Source organism: Acomys russatus, chromosome 17 (genome assembly GCF_903995435.1).
Source record: "Acomys russatus chromosome 17, mAcoRus1.1, whole genome shotgun sequence".
In the NCBI taxonomy this organism is placed as follows: Eukaryota; Metazoa; Chordata; class Mammalia; order Rodentia; family Muridae; genus Acomys; species Acomys russatus.
Window position 1 is genome coordinate 9,189,628 of NC_067153.1, and position 15,680 is coordinate 9,205,307.

The 15,680-nt window shown below is 39.2% G+C and overlaps 1 protein-coding gene across 1 annotated transcript in view; it reads right to left on the bottom strand.

Annotated features, from left to right (window-relative positions):
* Angpt1 (angiopoietin 1) overlaps positions 1–15,680 on the bottom strand; it is a 251,103-nt gene that overhangs the window by 92,088 nt on the left and 143,335 nt on the right. The window contains exon 3 of the mRNA XM_051159533.1: positions 4,068–4,189. Within this exon, the coding sequence (XP_051015490.1) occupies positions 4,068–4,189 (122 nt within the window). The remainder of the gene's footprint in view (positions 1–4,067; positions 4,190–15,680) is intronic.

Genomic DNA, 15,680 nt, shown 5'->3' on the forward strand with positions numbered 1-15,680 from the left:
ACAGTATAAAAGGTTTTGGGTGGTAAGTTTGCCAGATTTGGCAAAGGAAAATGTGAAAAGACTGGTTAAATTTGTAATAAAAAATTTTAAAAAAATACTATAAAAATCATCCTGGAATGACCAAAAATCCATCCGTCCATCCAGAAAGATAGATATAAATTTAAATATAATCTGACATCTTTTTGAGGGAGAATGAGAAAAAGTAGAATTAAGTGAAGGAAGGAAAGAAGTAAGAAAGAGGAATAACATAAATATAACTTTAAAAATACAACTGACAGTTCCGAGCATCAGTTGTTTTCGTAACTAGACATCCATCCTCTCAGGTTTCCACTTGAAAACCATGGTACTCAGAAAGTGGGAAAATAGCTGCACAGAAGGAGACCTTATCCACACCAGCAGGAGAAGCAGTGAAGAATGCATGCTAGTGATGTTTTAATACTAATCATAGGCAGTAATAAGTCTGCTGAGAGTGTATCATAAGCTGTCCTAGTGTAAAAGTACACAACAAAATGCAGTCCTATAAATACTTGTATTGTAGAGACATTTTATTGGCATTCAGTCTTTGTGATGTCCACAGAATCAGAAGAAAAAAAGGAAAGTGAGTTCCTCTTGAGTTAATAAAATACTTTATATATAAATGCCTCTAGTTTTTCACTTCCTTAATCTCTTTCTCTGTGTCTCTCTCTGTATCTCTCTGCCTCTCTGTCTCTGTCCCTCTGTCTGTCTGTCTGTCTGTCTGTCTGTCTCTCTCTCTCTCTCTCTCTCTCTCTCTCTCTCTCTCTCTCTGTATGTGTGTGTGTATGTGGTGAAATAGTATAAATATAAACAGATAAATTAATTTGAAAGTAATACTACTATCTAGTATTGTTGACTCTCTATGCTGCTACTGTAAATAAACCTCAGAACAACTTTCATGTACTATTCTATTTAAATTTAAGTATTTGTTAATTGATTTGTCTACTTATTTATTGGGTCTACAGATTGAACTCAGGTCTCATGCTTTAGTAGACAGGTGATATGCCACCAGGCTACATCCCTAGCCCTTGTTATAAAATTGTGTCCTTTATTTTGTCTTTGTTTCAGAGCTGAGGACTGAACCCAGGGCCTTGAGCTTGCTGGGCAAGCACTCTACCAGTGAGCTAAATTCCAAACTCTTGTACATGTTCTTGTGATCCAGCTCACCAAGTTAAATCTTTGAGTAGAGGAATGCTGGGTGATTAAATTCTCATAGTAAAGCCTAAGTGTTAACTCTGATGCTGACTCAAACATTCTGGCATCCTCATGACTATAATCTATGAACTAGACAATCCATCTGTCGTAAAAGTAAAGTCCCATTCCTTAGCCTTATACTGGAGGAAGAGTTCCCACATAGCTACTATGGTACAAAAGCATCTGGTAGAAACAGTCCTGAATTTAGAGAAAGAAAGTGTGAGTTTGCATGCTCAACGTGTTTCCTTAAGACTACTGGAGTTACATCCCTGAGAACAAAATGGCCAGTTTTGAGGGTCTGGAGTCTGCTTCACTGTGCTAACACCAGCCAAGGCTTCCAGTGCACTGCTTAGTTGAAGTGGACTTGCTAGTGGGATTATCCTGATTGCTTAAGAACAATCGAATTAAAGTTTAATTTCATTTTTAAAAGAATCAATCAAAAATAGCTCCATAACTAAGTTTGACCTATAACATATTTACTTAGGTGAACAGGAGCCCCATAAGCATGCTTGGGAGAAAACACTGGTAGAAGGAAGATGCTCCTCCATCCTCTGGGTTAACTTAGAAGGGACAGGAATGCTGAAGGGATGCAGAAGGGATGCTTCCGTAGATAGCATCTATATGTTCCCTTTGCGCGTATATTAGTAACCTTTCTTACTGCCGTGACAACATATCTTGCAAAAGGCATTTGATACAGGATTTATTTTTGCCTAGGTTTGAGGATTATAGACTGTCATGACAGGGTCTAGCAGTAGTGCCCGTAAGAGACAACCAGTCACCTTGGGTCCACAGTCAAGAGTCAAAGAGCAGGAAATGCTGGAGTTTACTGGATCCTTCCTTTTTCTTCAGCCTGGCACTGTAGGACTTGCAATGGTGGTGTCCACCTTCAGAGTGGGTCTTTCCTCCTGCTTTCAATTTCTCTGGAAATTTTCTCACAGGCAACTCAGAGGTACTTCCCCTAGGTGATTCTAAACCTATCAAGTTGAGAATTAATTTTTAACCATTCCCCACCCCCAACCCCCAAGCTAGGCCAGCTTTCCTGACCAGTTTACCCCTAGACTACAATAGAGCTCTACTTTGTGGAACTTGTTCTTTGTAACAAAGCTCATTAAAAGTATTCTTGGGTTGAGATGGAATGAAGTCGATTTAAGCCAGTTGTAACTAGCCCAGATAGTTCTTCGTTACTTTTTTATTTCGCTTGTTTCTACAACATATTTTCATTTTAATACCCGGTAAGTTTTTTAGACAAAATCTTATGTTCTTTCCTTAGCTTTTTCATCTTTATAGTGATAGGCTTTATCCTCTCTCTCTCTCTCTCTCTCTCTCTCTCTCTCTCTCTCTCTCTCTCTCTCTCATAAAAATCCTAAAAGTTACTAATGCCTCATAAAAACAAAGTAACATGCAATTGTTCGACATACTAAAATTCCTGGACAGAGATCTTGAAATATATTATTGTAAGTGAGGTTCACTTCAGCATGACAGTTAAGGCATTTTGTGGTGACCCCAAATAGAGGGTGGCTGAAGTAAGGTATACCTGTTACACACATGCATGTTTCTGGTTATTGTGGAACTGTGTTGGGATAAATAGTAATTTTCAAGAGGATTTTCAATTTCAGAACATTTCATCAAACAGTCAGTTCAGGGTCAAGTTCTGTCAAGTTTATTTATAGTTAAAAAGTTTATCCCATATCAACCTACAAGAACAAATAAATGTAACACTTGTGACCCCTTGCAGATGTTAAATCAACAGTCAGGTTTATTTTATTCATGCAGACATTTAATTGTAGTTTTTGGCATTGATATCTACTGTTTGCTTGAAGTTGGGAAGCCTTTTAGGTTTTTAGGTCATGAGCCATCATATGTGAGAGTGAACGGAGAGAACTACCAGAAAAGCAAGCTGGATTCCATTCCTAGTCCTTTCCTTAGCAAGCTGTGTGGCCTTGGGCAGGCCACTCACTTGGTCTAAGTCCTGGCCCTACTGCAAAGGAGGAAGGACTACAGTCTTGTCAGATGCTCTCTTGCTTTGGGAAGAAAGACTAGACAGCAGAGTCTAGCTCCAGCAGACAGTGGCATTTAACTACTTCCTACCAGGACAGTAATCTTTAAGTAAACACTCAGTATAATAACAGAAACATCTTCAAGACAACCAAATATTCTGAAGAAAATGTAGTGAAATGGAAGCAATTTATTCTACAGAAGACACTGCTATGCGGGAAGTACCCATCATCACGATTAATGACTTCAAAATGAATTAGTTCTTCTCAGTCCCATTTTCAAAATGTTAAAGTTGTGTTTCAATGACCTGCTATGCCTTAAGCCTCACAATATTATTATGCTAGCATATGTATAAACCAACAAAGCACATTCTTTGTGTCCAAATTAAATGACTTTAAAGGAAAAGCATAGCCATTCCTAGTTGCTTTTTGGCAAGTGTTGTCACAGAGAAATTACAAATCTGTTTCTTCCTAGTACAAGCTCTCAGAATTTAGTAACTTGCATTTTACAAAGATCCTAAGAATCGGGCAAGTGACTGACCGAGTAACAACTCAAGAAGCTCTGTCTCTTCTTTACGCTAGGGCTACAAATTTTCTTCTGCTGAATGAGTGTCAATCTGTTTAGCCGAAATGTCAAGTAATTTTTGCATATATTGTGTTACTTGAACAACTGTCTGTTGCAGAAGTTGATACTGAGAATGAAGCAGAACACAGGCCTCCTTGTTGACACTGGCTTTCATGTCTTCCACTTCTCTTGGGGCTTTTTGTTTTTCAAGAACCTTAAATTAAACTCTCAGTTGCCACTGAGCTGAAGGATAGAAAGAAGTATACATGAAAATATTCCCATAATACAATAGTCCTTACCTGTTTTTTTCATGGATCTTCAGAATTTCATTCGTCTGCTGAAGAAGTTGCTTCTCTAGCTTGTATGTTGATAAGGAATTCTCCAGTAGTTGTATTTCAAGTCGAGATGTTTGATTTAGTACCTTGAAATATTTTGTAACAATCAAATTTCAATCACAAAGCAAGTAGCAGAAAAAAATGAGCATTTAAAAGTCATTTTTGTTATTAATGTTTTTCAGAAGGACTTAAGCATGCGGTGTCCAATCTACCACACATTGCTTTGTAAGTTGACGTTTTTTGTAAGAGTTGAATGTATACTCCAACATTTATACCCTTACATCCTATGCTATTATATTAACTTCACATTTTTATCTTCAATATTTGTAAGGGTGATGTAGATTATTAATACAAGGTCCTGATATTAAAGGTCATTTAGAATAATTAAGATATGTATAAAATATACCTACTTAATTCAATTAGAAACGCAAACCACTCCTAAGATAGTCTGAAAAGATTTCTAATCACACATTTATTGGATGGCTACCATGACAGGTAATTTAGCCAAGAGAACTTTCACATGTTATATCACTAACTTGACAATATCATCTGTTGATGATGTCATTTTATAAAGCCATGGAGTCCAGCATAATAGTCCACATTCACACAGGAACCAAGTAAAGGTCTCAGTCTCAGTCTCTCAGTCTCTCTTTCTCTCTCTCTCTCTCAATTATTCACTTTATATCTTGGTCATAGGCCCCTCTCTATTTCCTCCCAGTCCCACCATCCCTCCCTGTATCCCCTCTCCCTGCTCTGCTACTTCCCAGAGAATGGAAGCCCCCCTGCCACAGCATGTCAAGTCCCATAAGCACTGAGCACATCCTCTTCCCCTGTGACGTGCCCAGGTAACTGCACCAGGAGGGAGTGATCGAAAAGCAGATAGAGTCCATGTCAGAGTCAGCCACGTCTCCTAAGTTCTGAGTTTCTAACTAGAGACTATTAGAGTCTACGGATTTGCAAAGTAAACTGAGAGGCTATATTACAGTAATTACTGGAGGCCTCAATCTTCAGAGTTGAAATTGTTAGGAAAACAGGCTAGAGTAGGGGCAGACTGCTATCATCTTCCCACCTCCACAAAGATCCACTCTGCTAGTCAGGGAGAAACATGACAAATGCCTGGACTTATTCTCAGACCTCTGTCATTCTCCAAGCAAAGATAGCAACCTTAGGAGAGGTCTTCAAACTGTGTCACCATTTGTCCCTCCCTTTCTTTGTCTTAAGATAGGTCCCATTGTCTTTAAAGTCTCTTAAATTATTTGAAAATCTTTTCACATACAAAGATTTCTCAGATCTGCTTGTTAAAAGGGACCTGAGAAGATTTTTTTATAGTATCACCTTAACATTTATAAGTGCAAACTAGATTATCAATACAGGGTCTCAATATTACAGGTCATTTAGAATAATTAAGAGATGTATAAAATACACCTGGCGTCACAGGTACAGGGTCCTGCTCTAAAGATGGAAGTGCAGGAGTGCTCCTCCCCCACTGTAGCAGGGTTAGAACTGGGATTATTTCTGAACCTCTGCAACAGACATGGGAGCACTTGACTGGAGCTACGGCTGCAGGTACTGCAAGGCAACGTGGCTCTGTGTTTGTATTAGTACAGAGAAGAACCTAGTTAGGAGGGGAGAAAACACTGCTTCAAATGCAAAATTTAAAGAGGAGCTTCTTCTCATCTAGGCAACCAAACTAAATATGTGATAGACACTTGTAGAATATTTGAGAGCAGATTTTTTTTAAATTCTAATATATCTATGAACATTAGATGAAACTATTATTATTACTGCTTAGAGTGGTTTCAAATTGATATCCTTGGAAATTTAATATACAAATAAAACACAGCAAGTTAAGTATTTCAAAGTGTAAGTGCCCTGTTTTGCAGTTTTTGTTTTATTCTCTTCGCATCACTCTGTTTTTTGCTAGGCTAGGAGGAGGGTAAGGTGAGTAAAACCACATGCGACTAGGTTGTATGCTTGCAATGACTATATTGACTTTAAAATTGCTTTTGTGTCCCCATTTGGTTTTTGAACTTTTTAAATGATGCATTTTTTTTTTCCTGGACACATACGAACTCAGTCATCGTGACAGTGTGCACAAGACCTGCCCAAATCAAGACAGACAAAGTCCCAGCACAGAGGGAGAAAAGTAGGTAAGAAACCATGTCCTGGTTATTTGCATTTGATGACTGTTGGATAAGTAAGTTTTCTTTAATGTGACCCTGGTAGATTGATCACACTCAAGGACAGACCCTACTCCTGTGAGTACTTGTGCTATACAAGACCACACTCAGTGGTGGGAAAAAAAAAAAAAAAAAACCCAAAAGCTGGAGACGAATGAAGGGAGTTGGAAAAGGAAACCTAGGAGAGGAGTGGACAGGTTGTACAAAATCCTCAGAGAATTAATATAAGTATTATTTTAAAAGTATGTTCTTATCACTTTATTTAAGGAAAAACAGAATTTGAAAAGCAATGATAGAAAATGTTAAGGCCGAGGCTACCTGCAACAGTTTTCTTTTTAGCCAGGCCAATTCTTGGTTTCTTTGTTTACTGCGGGACTGTTTTGAAATATTTGAAATGAGGAGTGAACCACTTGGGATTTTTGTGTAACAAACAGTACCCAATATAGAAAAGACACTCAACACTGGTTTATGAATAAAATGTAGGTATGACCTCTTATGAAATTAAATAGATTGTTCATAGGTACATCAAACCTATATTTGCTTTGGTTTGCCATACTGTCTGAGAGGACACTGTGTTGGTTGGTTTTTGTCAACTTGACACAAACCTAGACATATTTTGGATGAATGATTTTTTTTAACTTTTTATTGTATATAAATTTCACATCATGCACCCCAATTTCACTTATCTCCCTCTGCCATTGTATCCACCCTCTGCCCTTGTAATGTCCTCCTCAAAAGAAAATAAATTTCAAAAAAATTTAAAAAGCTAACACACACACACACACACAAAATATTATCATTAAAGCTGTAGTGTGTCACACAGCATGCCCTTTCGTCCATATGTCTTGACTTGCAAAGGATCATTGTAATGAATCATTGGTCTGGTTCAAGGCTTCTGGCTTCTGCTATGCTATCAATACTGGATCCTGTCAGAGACTTCGCTGGGATATCCTGCTGTGGCCCTGTGACACGGAGATTCTACAGCTTTGGTTCTTGAAGAAGACAGCCCTCTTCATGTCCTTCAGCAGCTCATAGATGAGGTAGATACTAGGGTTGGGCTAACTCAAAGCCCTGGATCCAGGCCTGGGTAGATCAGCCAGTCAGCTCTCCCTCACATCCCCAGGATGAAGTTTCTAACACTGCACCCAGTGCCTTAGTCATCAAGGGGCAGGGCCAGCTTTCCTGCTCTCTTTCCCTGGGGCCAGCTCACCTGTGCCTGTACCACTGGAAGAATGACCCTTAATTGAGAAAATCCCCTTTTAAGATTGACCTACAGGGAAGTCTGTGTATTACTTTGACTAATGATTAAAGTGGGAGGGCCCAGATTATGGTGAGCAATGTCAATCTTAGGCATGTGGTCCCAGGTGTTATAAGAAAGCAGGATCAGCGATGGATGGAGAGTGAGCCAGTAAGCAGCACTCCTCTATGGACCCTGCTTCAGTTTTTTGCCTCCTGTGTGAGTTCCTGCTCTGACTTCACTCTAGGATGAAGTGTGATCTGAGAGTTTGTAAATTGAAATAATCTCCTCCCCCAGGTTACTTTTGTCATGGTGTTTTTTATCACAGCAATAGAAACCCTGAGGCATAGCTCCAGATACATTCAAAAACCAAAATTTTTCCTTACACGGAATAATACATATATTTCTTCATATTCTCCGGAAACAGAATGAACTCATTATCTGAAATTGACCTTGAAACTGCCTGAATCTTTCTACAACTACTGCTGTTATTAGCCTGTATGTTTATTCTCTTCTGCCTCTAGTCTGTTCTATCACAGAGCAAAGGATCTTTTGTAAAAACAAGTCAGATCATGGCATTTCTTATGCTGAATATGCTAATGGATGCTCTCTGAAAGTTGTTTTCCATTTCAAAGAACTTAGTGTGGTCCACAGGGCTGTGTGTTATTAGAAGGTCTCTTACTTTTGGCTGTCACTCCAGTCACCCACCTGGCACATTATGCTCCATCCACAGTCGTTCTGCCAACTCCATTTGCCAAATTCCTTCTCACCTCAGGGCCATTCTACCTGCACTTCTGGCTGGCTGGAATTCTCCCCTCCCCACCCCCAGATGCAGAGTTAGCATCTTTTCATATTCAAGACATGCTCAAGAGTGTGTTCTGGCCCTGCCTAGGAAAACTATCTATCAACCCCCATGCTCTCCTGTAGTTCACTCCATCTTGCTTTCCTTCTGGAATCTTCACTATTTGGAGATGATCCTGCATCTCCACTCATGCCATGCTTTTCTGCCACACTACAGTGTCAGCTCCACGGAGCCTGCACTGCTGTGTCCAGAGTCCTCCTGCACAAAGTCAAGCACACTAGGATATTCAACTATGCTTTAGATGTAATGCTGGCAGTGCACAAGGAGCTGTTTGCAAGATAAATGATGAACACGGAAGGCAACGGCCCCACATGAGTAGTAAAACTCTCACAGGCCAAATCTAAAGAACTGTCTGACATGGAAGAAGAAAGCTGACCAGTCTTACAGATCCAGGCTAAGTGCTGGTCAACTTAGTTTTAAGCGCAAATGCCAACTATTTCGCTTTTCCCACCGTCTTGACTCTATTGCTGCTTTATTTCAAGTCGCCCCACCGATATTTTCAAACAGGATTGAAGTTTCAATCTGGGCATCCAAGGGAACTGTAGAAAACTATGATAAATTGACCACTGCCTTGCATGAGTCTATAGAACTTGCTGCTGGCAATAGCTGAAGTAGTCCATTAAAATGACAAGAGACATTTCCTTCTTAGCCTAAACACATCCCAAAAGCACATCTCTGGGAAAAAAGTTTAAGAGGAAAGAGGAAAAAATGAAGAAAAGAAAGAGTGAAGAATATATGTAACAAGTCCCCAGAGACCAATGTCAATGCTTAAATTTCCCAGAGTATGCCATAGACTAAGGAACGTGTACAATCTGAAACAGAAAATTTATGTTGTTTAAAAGAGCTTAGCTGTTTCTTAAAAAATATATGTATAAAAAGAATAAAAATGTATTCATTTTCCAGAGAAGGTGAGGTAGGGACTTTCAGACAGCCTCTTTTTTATCCTTTTAAGGGTTTTAAATTTAAAAACCACACTAACTAGAAGTTAGTTATTGAAAGAGAACATGGAAATCAAAAAAGGAAATCTTTTTGTACAGCACATTGACCTTGAAGCAGCCGTCCTTCCAGGCACATGTATGCTACTGATTTTATAGGGTTTTTTGTTTTGTTTTCTTTTGCTTTTAATGTAGTTAGATGTTTTGAGAGTGGGAAAGCTGATCAATATCAAAAAAGAGATGTATAAATCCAGTGCTTTGAAATATGTGGGAAGTAAGATTTTGGAAAATAAGGGGCAAAGTTATGAAGATTCACCCTGTGGGTTGTTTGTTTACCTCATAGAGGGAAAGGGACCATTTGAGATGGAGCCATCTGGCTGCTAAGCCCCTGGCTGCATCCACTGATGCCACATTGCTGGGAGTATGATGACCTCAGGAGCCTTCCTAGCCCCTGAGGACACGCCACATGAAGAGATCAACAACTTCATCAAGTAATTCTTCTGCTCAGTTCAGCTCAGAAAATCCTTTACACATAGTGGCTTCCCATTAAAACAAAAACCTAGGGGCTATGGAAAAGCAAATCAAAAAGCATGACAAATGAGCTACTCGGGTAATTCGAGACTATTAGAGGTTATCAAGTGATCTCCCTAGTTTCTTTAAACTCATAAACTCATAAAATTCATAAGCAGGGATGGAGGCAGAAAGTGAAAGATAGACCTAAGTTCAATGAGCCCATCAAACCTGGAAAGCAAATTACCTGCCAAATTACTGTAAAAATTAAGGATCCTTGGGAAAATATTGTTAATATAGATCATGTTATGATAATATATATTGAATACTACATGAAATTGTGAGGTATTATATTTATGTCATCAAATATGCTTATATTAACCATATATGTTAGCAACTGTGATGCTTATAGTAATCTCCTCATATGTGAATATTCATAGACTGAATGTTCATATAGTCTAACAGTGTAGCGCTGGGCCATATTTAAAATATAATAACTGCATATGGTTAGAAATTTGCTACATATGGTGCTTTATAACAGACACAAAAATGTGTAGGTTAGATTATCTTGTTCATTAGAGCTAACTACATGGGTTTTCTGATGTAGAGTCTCAGGTCTTCCTACAGGCTTAACTACCTAAGGACAAACATCTTCTTTGCCTAAGAAAGGTGCCCCTCTTGATCAAGAACTGCTGCTACCGAATGTTTTCCTTCCAGTCAACACCAGGCCTTAAGCTTGTGGCAGCTGCTGACTTCCGAGTTCTCCTTTCATGTACAAATTAAATTATCAAATAAGTTAGGAAGGAGCCAAATTAATCATATTCTTCAGAGTACAGAAAAAAATGTATTGGTATGATCACTTCTTCAGTCACAGTTTTTTTCAGTAGGTTAGCTTTTCTTCACAGTCACATTCAGGGCCAACGCAGAGCCTTACGTTACGATCCAAATATACTATGATTAGGGTAGGTTAATTTAATTACTTAACTAGTACTTACTGAGAGTTTGATATATGCACCATCTCCTGTTTCAAATCCTAATGATAGAGATTTAGAAAAGAAAAAGAGTGAAAATCCTTGCTATCTAACTAACATGCGTTTGAAGAGTTAGTTAGATTTTTAGTCAACAGCCAGATAGTAACCATCTTAGCTTGGTGAGCTGTCATTCAGTGGATGTGAGACGTTTCCAAAAGGCTTGTGTGTTTGAACATTTGGTCTCCAGCTGGTGATGCTGTTTTGAGACATCATAGACCCTTTATGGGTTGGGGCCTCAATGAAAGAAATGGGTCCCTTGGGGGTAGGTTGCTATGGTTTGTGGCATATCCTGGTTGGAGCCTCAGAGCCTCTGATTTTTTTTTTTCATATTTTTGGAGGATTTTAGATCCTTTTTTATTTAATTTTATTTTTTGCTTTGATTTGTACTTTTTAAAAAATATATTTTACTAATTTATTCATATTACATCTCAATTGTTATCTCATCCAGTCATAGGGGAGAGGGGTAAGGGGAAAATGGGAGGAATGGGAGGATATAAGAGCCTCTGATTTCTAATGCAGTAAAATGTGAATGTTCCCACCTACACACTCCCAATGCGGCCTTACCCATGTCATGAATTTTGTACTCTCAAACTGTGAGCCAAACTAAGTTCTTACTCCTTTAAATTGTTCCTGTTACATATTTTGTCACAGTAATGAGAAAACCCTAATGTATAGGCCATCCTGTCTTTCCTATAACTCTGGTATAACCACTCTGCAATGACGAGAGTAAACTAGTCACAGGCCACATGTGCCTCGACAAATGTGGCTGTGCTTAATACGGCTTTAGAAACAAACCACAAGCCAACAAGCCGGAGTTTTCTGAGCCTTCTTCCAGTGACTTATTCAGATTAATAACCAATGTATTTTCTTTATAAGACCCCCTGGCCTATTTATTTCACCATCAAGGTTAAAAGTTTATTCAGCTACGCCCTCATCAAATTAAAGAAATATGGTTCAATTTTTAGAGCTGACCTTTGATAGTGGACAAAAGAAAAAACTTTTTATCACCTAGAGAAATATGTTCCTTCAATGGCAAAGTTGAAGAATCCAGAGGATCCTAGAAACCTACAAGAAGAAAATTATGATAGGCAGATTTGGGCCCAGGGGTCCCGCTCAAACTATGGCACCAGCCAAGGACCATACAGGCCGTAAACTTCAAACCCCTACCCAGATCTAGCCAATGGACAGGACATTCTCCACAGTTGAGTGGAGAGTGGGGTCTGACTTTCACATGTACTCTGGTGCCTCATATTTGACCATGTCCCCTGGATGGGGAGACCTGGAGGCACTCAGAGGAAGGATAGCAGGTTACCAAAAAGAGACTTGATACCCTATGAGCATATACAGGGGGAGGAGGTCCCCCTCAGTCACAGACATAGGGGAGGGAAGTAAGGAGAAAATGGAGGGAGGGAGGAATGGGAGGATACAAGGGAGGTGATAACCATTGAGATGTAATATGAATAAATTAATAAAATTTTTAAAAAGAAATGTGTTTCTTCAACAGACAACTTACGAACTACTTTACATTTCTAACTGTGCTATTTTGATCCAAACAACAGTTGTAGTGTTTAGTGATCTCAGCGAGGCAGCAGAGAAGTGGGATTAAATGTCAGGGAATTTATTAGAGCAAATGTCTATGAAGGGAAACTGTGAATAAATGGGAGGAGGCAGAGACAGCCTTCAGATTGAGGTGCCTGCTTTACCCCAGTGAAGAGGAGAGTGGGGGAAAGGAGTGCTAGATGGAAGTCTTAGTCCCTGGGACAGCTGTAATTATATTCAACAGGCTATGGGAAAACGTTAGCTAAAGTCATGTGTCAGCAAACTTCGAAAGCTCCTGGGAACAACGCTAAGTAGCCTGCCACAGTGAGTCATTGCTTAGAAATGGCTGTGGAGAATTGTGGTCTCTGCACCAATACCTGATGGGTTTGAGAGTACAGCAGCTGGGGCCACTGGTCAATTATACTTCCCACAGCAGTGTACTGAGACGGTGTGTTTTAAATATGACAGAAAGTGAAAAAGAGACTTGATCTAGAGACTTTTCACCGCATTAACTCAAAGTCACTGGACATAAAAACTGCTTTCGGTGCTAGCACAGTCTACAAGTCACCCTTTGGAACATCTTGCGTCACGAAAATACACAAAGCAGATCTGTTCAAATGCAATGAAATTCCCCTTCTACTACTGTAGTGCTGGAACTTATTGGAGACTGAAGGAAACTTGAGATACTCGTCTAAAGAGCTTCCCTATCGTTGACACAGCTGGCAGCTGCCAGGGCACATGTAGCACTCGGTCTATATATGATGAAGTCACTGGCACATAAGGTGGCATGGGTGGGCCTGCCATTCCCAGCAGCAGCAAAGCAGTAGCATCTTCATCACACCTAAGAGACTGCCAGCAGTGCTAAGAGTGCCACATTACTTTCCTTGCTCTGGATTAACTCTTGTTCTCTGCTTGCACCTGTTGGCACAGTCCTCAAGTCTTAGAGAAGAGACGGCCACAGCAGAGCAATCCCACCAGGAGGTAGACAACGAGCTTGTAGCTCTTGACAGGAAACCGTGTAACTTTAAATTCTCACTTGAAGAGTCACTAATGTTTTCATCTGAAACAACTTCCTATATCACTTTTTATTTCAGCTTCCCCATGCTTAAACAAGGAATGGAAATGCTACATCCTTTATAGGATATACTTGACAGTAATGATTAATAAATGTGTGAGGGTGCTTGGTATTGAGGCAAGGAGAGGATTAGAAGTAGAATTGAACTCAGTTTGTTGATCTGATAGTTTGCTCTACACCAAATATGCCTGAAAAAGGAAAATGAGGAGATGATGCAACAGGAGAGGGGCATGCATAATTCCTCATCTTAACTCCTTTGTGCAGAAGAGGAACTTGAAGGAGAAGGGATATACTGGCAGAGACTGATAAGAGTGGACAGTAGTCTGCTGAGCGATGGAGGAAGGAAGGGCTTTCTCTGGCTTCTCATTATCACCCCCAAAACCAGCAGTGTTTCTAAATGTGGTGACCATGGAAACCTTTTTCTGATTATACTGTTCACTGAAGATAGGGATCCTTCATGCCCTGGAACAAAAACATGGTCTTCCTTTCTCCTATGAAAGTGCAAGTCTAGAAGGTCATCAGAGGACCAGTAAGCAAAAAGTTGCTTATCTTTAGAAGATCATCATGTGAGAGCAAGGCCACGCAAATGACTCAAAGCTCTTGCTCCATGGTCCTTAGATACGGAACAGCATGAAGTCAGTTTTAAGGAAAATAAACCACAAAAGCGTGAAGGCAAATTAGGTGAGTGTCAGAGAAAAATATGTGAACAAACCTGGACAAAGCAGAGAGCACCAGCAGCTTGTGAGTTCTTAGAAGTGAGTCCCCGTATAAAGGCACCTAGGTCTAAATATTCGTTTTGTAAACTTGACCCTGCGGCAGGACTTAGATGCTCTTATGCAGTTGTGCTGAAGTAAAAATTATCTCGATAGTTCAAATATACCCACGTAGATACACACTTGCTTAAGAAAGGCTTGGCTGGAAAACATCAATAACTGCAAAGTGTTCAAAGGAAGATAAGAAGAATGCAAAGGCTTCCCTTTGTAAAGTAGATTAAGGCCTGTCTCAGCTCTTCTTTGTCTACTTGCCTCTTGTTGATAGTTCTGAAGCACTTGCGATACTTTCTTGTTTGTCTATCCTAAAAACTGTTCTTGTTATATCTAGTAAGCTTTAATTGGCCTTTATGATGAATTTTCACTGTTCCACACTGGGAGTTCTATTTTCCCTTTATTCTTTGACATTCCTTTGGACTATTTTTCAGAAAGTACATCTCTCCCAGTCTTTGGAATGCAAGATAAATTATTACTTTTAAAAACTTGCACAGTATCAATCTTTATAGAGAGGAGAGCAAAAAAAAAAACAACCCCAGTGTTTCAGGGTTTGAATTTGTGAACACTTTTGTAGTAGGTGGTAAGCATTCAGTTTTAAATAAAGTAACAGAAAAAATACAGTCTCATTATGTGTTACATAGGAAACCAATATTGTATAGATCAGCAGGCTTGTTGTAGGTTATAATAAGTGAGTCAATGTAGCTTATATTGTCTAGTTATGAGATAGATATAGCTCCCACTCCCTGTACTTTATATGTATCTGATGACGGTCAATAGGGGGGAAACATTTTCCAAAATTTATGTGATTTATTCCTCCAAGGCAATCATCATTTAAGATCTGAGTTCATTAATTTATTATTAGTATCATTTATCAGTGGAAGGACTCCAGAGTTTGAGTCCTAAATTCTATAACTGTGTTAATGAGAGAGATCAGTACAATTTTTTTACCTACAGGCTTTAAGTGGTTTTCATAAATGTGTTCTGTATCGAGGCAAGCTGTATTTCATATAAAATGCTTTATCTATACAAAGCATCTTTGATACTTCTTGTTAAATATCAACATACAATCTATAATACCACAACACAGACTAAGTAAAGAAAATATAGTCCCACTGGCATATTTGTACATGTACTTTTTTAGTCTTGATAGAAATCAGCTATTGGAAAACAGTTATCCCCTGACCCCAAGTGTTAGAATGCTATTACAATGCAATCTTAGTAGCATAGTTAACTGTAGTGAGACCATATTGCAGTGCTCTAATATATTTGCTAGGAGGTTTATGATAGTGATAATTAAAGAGTATCCTTACATTTTACTGATTTCCACTCAAATATACAGGTATATCCCGACTCGTGCTTATTTCTGCTCAATGTAGATGAAGTTTTCCTTTCAAGTCCCTGAATTCACAAGGCCACTGCAGAGGCCACTATCACAAGACAG